Source organism: Euwallacea similis, chromosome 16, assembly GCF_039881205.1.
Source record: "Euwallacea similis isolate ESF13 chromosome 16, ESF131.1, whole genome shotgun sequence".
Lineage (NCBI taxonomy): Eukaryota > Metazoa > Arthropoda > Insecta > Coleoptera > Curculionidae > Euwallacea > Euwallacea similis.
Genome location: NC_089624.1, coordinates 3,205,280 through 3,216,648, shown reverse-complemented (window position 1 = coordinate 3,216,648; position 11,369 = coordinate 3,205,280). Strand labels below are relative to the sequence as shown.

Below are 11,369 nucleotides of genomic sequence, written 5' to 3'. Positions count from 1 at the left end.
GCAAACAATCAAGCGACCATTATGTTAGAGATTACCTGGCCTACCAGAGTATCTTAAAATTTGTAGAATGGCAAGTTCCTCAGATTACTCACCTATTATTGCGCTGACATTGCGCGAATTTTTACCACACGTGATAAACAAACAAAGATAATAAAGAAAGTCGGTCATGTTGTCACACTGAGTGTGTACTGGTGCGGGTACCCGAATAAGCCATAAATTTAAACCTTACCACGCAGACAAAAAGGTCAATAACGTCAGTCATTTTTTTTCTCTTCTATCATATTGTCACAGATATATAATAGATGCAGTGGTACGCAATGCAAAATGGTCAAAAGTCAAAGGTAAAGGCATCGGTAATAAATAAAATAATTGGAGGTGTTGAGATGAGTCAAAATATTTAGTATAAAATATACACCATTGTGAACCATGAGCATAAAATTACTCACAAAGGGCTTTTAAACTACCAAATTTTAACGTTATGAACAAAAGCTCCGTTATTTAGAATTACTCTGAAGATGATGGATGGTCCCATATGTAACCATCTATCTTACTTAAAATATTAAAAATAATTTCTTTGCTTGGGTGCGAAGAAATCGACTTTTTGCTATTTTCATGGTATGAAAGTTTGCATACATTTTTAAAGATCCGAAACACTGTTAGTTTCACAGTTTTTAAGTTTTCGCAAATTAAGTTTTTCATGTGTTAAAATTACTCCTAAACTTTAACTTTTTGTGGGAACGTGAAAAATACAAATATATAGTATATAAAATAAATATATACGATTCTTATATTGGGTAAAACCTAAAACGAAAACGTTTTCCTTCAATCTTCATTGACGTACATGTACTAGTTTACGAGCTCTGATAAATTACCGCTACTTTAGCTAATAAAAGGTAAATATTGAACGAGGGGTTATCGAGAGAATCGAACTATCGATGTTTTTCCTTACTTGTTAATCAGTGTTTGTTGTCAATTTTATATGATGCGGTTGTCCCTATTGTCAGTGTCATAAATCGTCAGTGCCTAATAGCATTTTTGGCTTACAGTTCTTAGTTCAACCTGCGATCGTTTCAAAAATGATCCGTGACGTCAGGACGTGGATCGATCGTATTCGAATCTGAAATTATCAACTTTGGTTAAAGAATCGAGTGAGAACCGGAACATAGGTGGGTGCCATAAATACTGCCAAACTCATTACCGAGGTCTACCCCAACTGCATCACTCTGTGAAGAATTTTGCGATCTACTGAGAATGCTCGAAACTAGATTTCAGATCAGTGTTTTGGAAGGTTAAAAAATCAATTTGTATTGTTAGCAATTGACCTATTGAAGTCGAATATGTGAATCGTTCATCGAGTAACTTTGAATTGGTCGAGAGCAGTAACCTGAAAACACTATAACAGTCTAATTTAAAGGTAAACAAATATATAGAAAAAAAATGACAATACAGAAGAAAAATATTACAAAAAAGACACTTTTACGTAAAAAAGAAATATTTACTTCTAGTTTTCTATTGGAATATTATTAATTAAAATTTATAAAAGTAAGTATACACAATCAAATACAAATACAATTAACAAGCACTTAATTTTCATTTTGGTCTAAAAAATTTCTATAGTCTTAAATGATATTGTATGTACTTTCCCCACTCAAAGGGTACAGCTAGGAGTTTTGCCTCAAAGTTTGATAAAGAGGTACCTAGTACTTCTCAAAATGCCAAGCAAGTAACCAATAATAATATGGTGTTACACAGCTCAATAATTGTGATCAAGTTAACCCATGTAACTTTCTCAAAATTCTATTGTGGAAGAGACATTTAGACACCTAAATTCCTAATGAAGAAATAAAAGCAACTAATTTTAGTGTTGCACTAACTTAAATGTTTTAATTCTATCCATTTGATCTTCATTAAAATTTACAGGTTTAGTAGTTATATTTTAATTCTTATTGACTGGTGTTTGTACATTTTCAATAATTTTTTAATCATTCCAGTCTGATTTTTTAAACAAATTTGTTCTTTTGCAGAAATCTATTGAGAACAGAAAATTTGTTAATAAAGTTAATCAAGCACTATCCCTATGTATATTTCTTATTTTGCTCCAGACTATGAACACATTGTTTTACAATTACTTCTAAATTTATTGCTTATTGTTTAATTTACTGAAATTGGATTCTAAAACATGCTAAACGCTTTGCAGTACCTTTTCAAGAGTATGACCTGTATGGTCCAAAATGTAAAAAAATCAAAATTAATTATGCTCATTATCTTATACTTAATTTCTACCAGCTAAAATGGCACCCACAAAGACACCACAATTGGCTGTGCTTACATATTTCAAGAAATAAAGTGGCTGTTTGTCAATACATATATACAATCAATACAATATCTCATCTATAAAATATATGTATCTTATTAGCCTAAATATTTTTCATTTTTCTTCTATCCATCTATTGCACATGCTGAGAAGATATGCCAAAAATATTGTAGTTACAATTTCAAGTATAAAAAGATCCATTTAATTAGGATACAGCAAGTAGATGTTGACTCTCATTTAAGTCACTTCTATAATGAGCAGAACAATTATTTTATATTGTTGTTGTGCATTTTGCCTGAGAAACTGTGAACTTCAAAGAAAATTAAGCAATAACAGTTAACATGTTGTGACTTTCAACTCATGTTTCTCTGATATTAACAGTGTCATTAGTCGCTTGTTATCACATGTTGTTTATCATTGATTATTAAGGACAAAATGAGTCAATCATTACACTAATATAGTATCAAATCTTTTGACTTTGAATCAGTAAAAAAGCTTTACTGATTCAAAATCAATAAAGTTTTGATATTAGCAATACTAACTGCCAAAATAGTTTTTATCCATTTCCAGCTTAAAAGTTGCAGAAACTAATAATCCTTTAATATTTCAATACCTCCATTTTATAACATTAATACATTTATTGGGTAATATTATTTTAATTTGGAAAAATTTAATCAGCTAAATAAACAATTTGCCAAATTTCTACATGGGAGGTTTACGTTAAATGGCGCCTACAGGCGTTTGTGAGGTGCATCAACCTTTTACAATTTCGGAGCTAAATTTATTCATATTCTAATTTATCATTATTAATATAAATGTGTTTCTTAATAGGAAACAGTCACATAAAAAGTAGTATAGAATATATGATTTATAAGGCTCATTCATGTTTATGTCGCTTTGGTCTTAATATACCACATTTTTCCGACATACGTTGTAAAAATCACCCTTGTTTATATGTTTTTACCAAGTTTTAGTTTTTGTCACGATAATGAAGGGGAGTATAAAACGCATCTCTTTCCCCCCTTTTTTTATCTTTCATGAGTAGCACTTTATTTTCAGTCTAATTTTATACATTTAATATTCCAATAAAGAAAATAAAAATGTCAAAAGTAAAAAAGGGGGGTTGTTAACCTCTTCAGAATGCGCATTAGTTGCGAATTAAGCGTTTATGTTTAAGTTACATAACTTTAAATCTATTTAATTTACATTTTCTGAATACGTATTGGTTAAATTGCGCATTAGGGATTGTCTAAGAATCAAGTTTCAGGTAGATACGTTTCTTTAGTCAATCGTATTTTTCCTTGGACTAGAAACTTATAAAAAAGTTGCCATTATGTGCATACTTGGTTTTCTGTTTCATTGCCTGTTTCTACAACCTATTTTAATGACAGAAAATGTAGTTTAAGAATATTTATTTGAGGGATTATATCTGGAATTATATTTGGGGATTATTCGGTTCTTAGTTTTTTTTTCTGTTTTGCATTCAGAATATAATCGTACTCTATTATTATCTCCTGAATTCAAAAGCTTAGATAGACCATTAATTATTAGGAAAATTAATTTCCATAAAGGCTGCATATTCCATCAAATTCTGTATTAATACAAAAACTTACAAAATAATGTGATTGTTAATAGGAAACCGTTTTAACAAATTGCCATTGTAAAAAAAGGAATTTGGTCACCAGGTAGGTGTAATTAGATTTTGTAATGAAGGTAATTTTTTTTACAGTGGATTACTTAAGAAAAGGTTACCAAAATATGGTCTACAATTTCGCACAAATGTGGTCCATATTTCAAACCTATGGATGGCACATGCTTTTTGTGGGAATAATAATATACTATGCCTATACAAGGATTCTGAAATTGTTGCTTCAAAAAGCCTGTGAGAGATATAGAAAATATAGAAACTCAAAAGAGGATGCAAAATATGCTGCCAAATATCATAAAGGTGAGTAATTTCTTTTGGGGAAATTATAAATTAATTTTTTAATTGAATAGGTTTTCGATCATTTATTCATCTGAAAAAGGGATTACCTACATATATTTCCAAACTTTGGCAATATAATTGTCAGATTCAAGAAAATCATGAAAAAATACGCACCAATGATTATAAAAACTTAAAATAATGATAGGCAAATTATACAGTTTTCCAAATAACTCGGTGGTATGGTTTGTGAAGAAGATGACAAAACTACAATAACTTTGTTATGAGTTATTAAGATTCAAGTTAAATCAGGAGTGAAGTTATGAGTAGCATGTATTTTCATCACTATTTGAGTTTTGAATTATTCAATTAAAATTTAAGTCTTGCACTGTACATTCTTTTCATAGATTTTTGTCAATTTTTTGTAGATCCTGATTTATTCTCCTCACAAGTATCAGCTCAACAAGAAGCAGCTCAAAGACTACAAGAAAAGTATGATCTTCAAGCCAAAGAATACCAAGAAAAACTAAAAAAGGTATATTTTTGTAATTGTTGCTTGTGTTATTGAAAAATTTGTTTGACTTTAACATTCTATAAATATTTTGGAAGCGAGGGGGCATTCGCAAATGTACATTCATTTTTTTTTTTTTGTCTTATTTTTATTCAAAGAATCTACATCTGTCGATATCTTTCATTGTATTATGTAGTAAACAAGTTGTAGCTCGACTTGTTCTCTTTAATAAGCTTATAATAATTCAAAATAAATTATTTGTTTAGATTTATTTTATTTTAGAAGGAGGAAAGAAAAAGACAAGAAGTGCTTAATCTTTTGAATCAGTCGAATAATCCTGGACACACACTGGGTGGAAACGAGAGTGGAGGTGATAACGCTGCTTCTAAAAAATCGAAATCTTTAAGATCAGGTGGGTAGCATGTTGATGACTGTACTTTCTTTACTGAAAATGCAATATAAGCGTTCAAAAATCACAAAGAGGTATGGACTCAATTCATCTGTTAATCATAGGTTTAATGGCAAATAGTAAATTGCTTAATCAACGCAGTACGTTTGCGGTTCACCTACTGCGAGGTTTCTTTAATAATCACCGATTAGCAGTAATTAGTACTTTAGCAGAATTTAGTTTCTGGTTTTATGTACCTACATATTGAGTAAATATCTGAGAACAGAGAAAAGTTTAAAAGCAGAAGTTCATTAAGAGTTCTAAATTGAAGGAGTGTACTTTTTTTTAACTAGTAAGAACAATGTAGTTTCTAGCAATAGGTATTTTTTTTAAATCAAAGTTCTGTCTTTAGAATATCATCCCTTAATGGGCTCAGGAAATTCATCCAACTACAGACCACCTAAGAAGAGTAAATGTGGAGGAGGTGGATGCGGAAAATAAATAAGTTTAAATAATACCTAACATAATTTTAACATTATCCGATTTTATGATTATAAAAGGTAACACACGCAAAAATCAAGTTACATTTTTGTTATGTGACTACCACTAAGATTTATCAATAGGTAATGGTGGTAAAAGCGTATAAAATTTTATTAAATGTTTACCAAATTAAAAAAATTATTAAATATAATAATTCTGCTTTTGAATAACCATGTAAAAACTTATATTCGCGGTATTGTACGGTTTCTTATTAAATATATATTTTAATATTATTTAGTAGCTGTTAATTGGGCTCACGTTTAATTAATGTTTTTAATACGGTGCTGGCTTTTTAAATTTCATTCTGAACCATATGATATGTAATGATTTTATTGTTTTTTAGGTTGTATTTTGATATGCCTATTGAGTTGTACCATTAGGGGCCTGTTTATGACTGTATTCATCTATAATTTAATTATTTGCCATTACGCCTGATCAAAATTCTTTAGCAATTTGGGTTATATTATTAATTTCATTGAATAATGAAACTTATATTTAACGACAAATAGATTTATAAGGAATCTGATTACAAAGAATTTTAACCAAAACAAGGCCCTAGTACAAATACATTTTATTTATAGGCAAAAGACGAACCATATTTAACGAAAACACTATAAAACAAGAATGCATTACAATAAATGTTCAAAGCGAAAGCCATTTGCTTCTAAACGAAGGTAACATATCTTTTTACTGTTACATTAAGAACATTAGACAGTGAAACAGGACGAACATACAGGTTCGTAACCTAATGATTGATTGAACCTAAATGCACAGAAATTAGGCAAACTGCAATAAAATTCTAACCGGGACGAGGTAACAATATTAAATTTGGTTTTCGTATTATCGAAAATCAAATATTGATTAAAGAATTAAATATTTTGCAAGTAGCCAAGTAGTGCCTGTTTTAAAAATTTGTATAGAGACAAATAAAAATCTTAAAAAGAATTTAGATTGGATCTTAAATTGAATAGTACCACATTGTAAAGGGCAAAACGCAGCAAGTTAAATAGTCAGGCAAAAATAAAAACATTTTACAAAAACGTTTTTGTTTTGAGAATATCTGCGGATATAGTTGCGATTATGCAAATTTGAAAACAGCATTTTGGCTCTAAAATATATAACTTTTTTTCTATTTAATCGACTTCGGATCTTGGTATACATTTTTCTACGTCCCCCATACTGTTCATTCTTATATGTGAATAAGTGTATACTGGTGTGATATTATTTATTCTAGTAATGGCAAAATGGTAATTATTAATAATAATATTATTATTATTAAGAATAGCACATTAATGGAGGAAAGAAACTGAAATATAACCAAGTTCACAATAGTATGAAAAGTTGCCTAAGTTAGAAGCTCACTGATCAGTTCATCCAGAATGTTAACGTTTTGATTAATCTCGCCAATGTTGCCGGTAAGATAACTACTTTTAAAAATCATATTCAAATGGGGCTCATGAGATACAAATGTGATATCTGCATTATTAGGGAAGTTCACGGAAGATTAATTCTGGAACATCTTCATTTTTTACATAGTTTTACCTACAAGTGTTTCATATGCCTCATTATTGATAGTTTATGTGATGTCTAATAAAACGTGCTACAATTTATCTACTGGAACATTGTGATTTATTGTAGTTTACATATTTCATATTGTTGATTCTTGGAAAAAGTGTAGATTACTAAAACACAAACACACACACACATGCGCGCACACGCATACACATACACACACACATGTACATACACACATATACACATATACATACACACACACACACACACACACACACACACACACACACACACACACACACACACACACACACACACACACACACACACACACACACACATATACACACACACACATGGCAACGTGGTCCATTACCTCAATCGATCTTAAGTCCTGCTCTGGCGCGGCTGCGCATAGCTTTCCTGCAACAAACCAGCAGGCTAAAGCTCGATCAGCCGATCGGCAGTGTTTTGTTTGCTTACATTTGTCGCTGTGGTTTCAGCCTTTGTTACGTGCTTACCATCCGCGACGTCGCGTCTCTCCTTTATACTTACCGGTAAATATATCTCATATTAGAAATCAGATTTCGCGGGTTTTGCGCGATCGACAATGGTAAGATGACCACCACCACCACTACCATTAGAAAATCCTACGGGAACAGGAAATTGTACGCGTTCCCCGAAGATTACCCCATTAGATCCTCTAGACAAAAGAGCGGCTCTGTAAACAGTTTGGTGAAAAAAAGTGAGGACGTTAATAAGTTGATCAAATATATTGACGATAATATTGTGGGGAAGAATAACGCTTTCCTAGGACCTTTTGGAAGACGGAAAGGTAAGTCTCAAAATTTCCTTATTTTTTAAACCAATTGGCAACTGTGGAAAAATTTGTTTTCCTATAGGTAAGTGACTTTTTTAAAGTCAAGGTGGCGTGAAATATTGAGTTAGAAATTTGACTTGAAATTTTGTTAGTTTTTGTAGGGATCGGTTATAGTTTTTGGCAGCTTTTGGAGAACGCCCAGAAAATTTCAAAAATTTTTAGAAATGCTGCCCGACTGTGGTTAAAATCTCGAGATTCGTTTAATATTGAAGCATTCCTATTTTTTATTAGAAAAATCATTTTTTGAGAAGTAACATACTGCCTGAAATTTTGTAGCTAACCACATTGCAATATCGCAAAATATTCTTCAGTGTCAATTTGATGCATTTTCTGTATTTGTTTGAATATCTTCTTTTTCCAATTACTACCTGCATGCATGCAATCTTTGACATGTTTCCATAATTGAAGATATTTTCCAATATTCTTTCCCAGTTTTTGACGTTTTACGTTAAATTGCATTGTCTCAATGATTAAACACGATATGTCATTTAAACTTGTTAAAAATCTCTGCTCATCATGGAAGACAGATTTTCTTCTGCCATAGATATAGCGACAGTGGCTGAATTTAATAAATAAGTGCGATTATAAATTCAGCTTACGTTCAGTTTTATTAGGAATGTACTAAATTTTTAACTATAACCATTTAAGCACTAAGAAATTTTACATATGGTTATTAGAATTTAACACTTTCTGAATTTTCAACTTCATTCATTTGCCAAATCTGGCAACTGTCACTTGATTTATACAAGAGAAACAGTGGAAAACATCTGGATTCAATGGCGAGCCAAGATTTTTAATAAATTAAAATAACATATGTACACATTATGTGTCTATCTACTCTTAACACAAAGCACGTCACAATAATTAGACATGTCAAATGTAGATCTGAATGTACATATGTAGGGACTTAATTTTTCTAAATCATCGTCCGCTTCTTAAACAACAATTTAGTGAACTGGCGAAATTGAAATCAGAGGCGCATTAGGCCAGCTACTAAATTGTTATTGTACGTCTACAGGATATAACCCCTCAAATTCTTTGAAAAAAACCGCAACTTGATAAATCAGAAGTGTATTGAATGGACCAGTTATTGGATATGGATCTGAAATGTAGCCTGAAAATTTATTTAAAAAAATGGGTTTGAGGAAATTGAAATCGGACTTACTGAAATATTGGTACAATGAAGCCACAATACATGAAGTTTTGAAAAATTCCTACACAAGGAAATGGACGCCCATAATATTCTGCAAGGCGCAACTTCTAAATGTTTTCTTTCCATTGCTCTTTGCCACGCTTGTTGACTTGACAAATAAACTTCAAGATAAATCTTCAATTCAAAGAATATTCTTTTGAAGTTTGGATAACATGGCAATGTGGAAAAGCTGGTCATGCAAACAGAACGCAAAATGGGCTTTCCCTGCAAGATACTAAATTTCACTGAATTTAAATGTATTTAGAGTTAGACAAAATCATTTTGTCTGGCTTAAAAACATAGAATTGTGCCTACTTCAAGTTCCTTTAGTTACTAAGATTGAAAGGCGTTAGTTTTTTAAATTTGATTTATTTTCATAATTCCTCATTTGATAGAATTTAACCCTGTATTCAACTTTTTTTAGATTGAAAAATGTGGTCTTTATGTTAAACAAAGTAGAAATAAGTTATTGAAGATTTTAAAAAAAGTTAATAAATTCGGCAGTAGTAATTTCATGATAGTGAATATAAATAGTATTATCAACTGTAGAATATACTTTCCAATATTATTGTGGGCTATTAAAGGGTTCTCCTCTAAAGGATTTTCTCTAGGGTCATAATTTAACACTTTAATCCACAAACGAGTAATTGGTGGTATTACATACATCACAAAATATACTTTTTCGAGATTGAATTTCCCATTTATGTGAATTTTACGATAAATATTTTTAAACTCCGTTTTCTCAGATCAGCAAAACCAGACCACTCATCTGGATCTATGGTAAACAAACGTCCCTAGATCGGTTTTCAGTATGTATACAAATAATAAGCCTTTAAACATTTAGAAACCTAATAAAATCAGAGCGCTTACTCAACTTTTATGCTATGAAGCAATTTATTGGAAGTTTCATTTTTATACCTCTGGTAGAAAGTAATCGAGAAGATAAGACGAAATGAGTATGATTTATAAAATTCAAGTGTGTTTGATGCTTCCAGAGATTTTTAGATTAAGATTTCCATCATTTTCATTATACTACTTAAATCCGAATTAGACAGAAAGATTAAAATTTTAATCATTTTCAAGAGCATATACTCACCATTTAATTTGAATTTTTTCCTTAACTGAGAAACAAAACAATATGTTTTTATTGATTTAGGTATTATGAGATTAATCTGATAATGTCAGATATTTTATATCTCATGCAATAATATCTAGTTTAGGGCATAGGCGAAAAACTCAAGCAGAAACGTCTGTTGAAAGGGAGCTCGAAAGGAACGTTTCATGTGGCGCTGCACGTCACATTTCCTTTATAAAATTGCGTTAACCCGACGATATAGGAAAAAAAATCAAGAGACTCGAATCTGATGATTTGACTGGTCTCCCTGTAGTAGGAACATATAGCTACATATCTGATTAGGCGAAACTAAAATTCTAATTTTATTTCTTCGTTAAACATTTCCTAGTGTTCGTGACTACAGAACTATACCATTTTAGAAGTCAACTCGCCAATGAGTATTAGGTCAGAATATCTTTTCGGCCATCTTTCTAGCGTGTAGGAATACACTATCGCAGTAACTTTAGAAGTGATGTCATGGCGAATGGCGCGTCTGGTATGGCTTCGAGGCCTGAAGAGACCGGAATTTGATCGATATACATTGAGAACGATTGTTAAATGTGCATAATTCATTAACTTGAGATTTTTTCGCTTTTACACACCTTCATTCATTACCTCATAGTAGGTTTTGTGTTACGTAAAGTGAATAACAACAATATTTGTGTCATAAATGTTTACCTACACAATATTTAAATGTATGTTTATGTGCGAATTCGTTTGTGGGGAAACAATTTGGTTTCTAGTGATTATGCAGAAAATTTGAAAAAGTAAACATCATTCAATGAATGAACTGGAATTGAGGCCTTAGTATTACGTATGTTGTTCAGGTGTTCTAGGTCTGGCATTATTAGCTGAGTTATTAATAATAATTGCCTCCTCTAGGCGCTTTGAATCAGCTTTACTCCACAATACGTCATTGCGTGTCGTCGCGTTCGAAGCACAGTATTAGTGAAGTAAATTTAAAATTTTCTGAAACAGTTTCATTCAAAAT

General features: G+C 31.2%; 2 protein-coding genes across 3 annotated transcripts in view; both read left to right on the top strand.

Annotated features, from left to right (window-relative positions):
* The first annotated feature begins 1,428 nt into the window (after positions 1–1,428).
* On the top strand, positions 1,429–7,419 carry LOC136414208 (selenoprotein S-like). The gene is made up of 5 exons (XM_066398089.1): positions 1,429–1,542; positions 4,044–4,262; positions 4,667–4,773; positions 5,032–5,161; positions 5,550–7,419. Coding segments are annotated over exons 1-5 (546 nt in total). The 5' UTR covers positions 1,429–1,541; the 3' UTR covers positions 5,639–7,419.
* Positions 7,420–7,490: 71 nt separating this feature from the next.
* LOC136414194 (uncharacterized) overlaps positions 7,491–11,369 on the top strand; it is a 37,070-nt gene continuing 33,191 nt past the window's right edge. For both annotated transcript variants that reach the window (XM_066398068.1, XM_066398067.1), the window contains exon 1: positions 7,491–8,027. In XM_066398068.1, the coding sequence (XP_066254165.1) occupies positions 7,811–8,027 (217 nt within the window). In that variant the 5' untranslated portion in view covers positions 7,491–7,810. The remainder of the gene's footprint in view (positions 8,028–11,369) is intronic.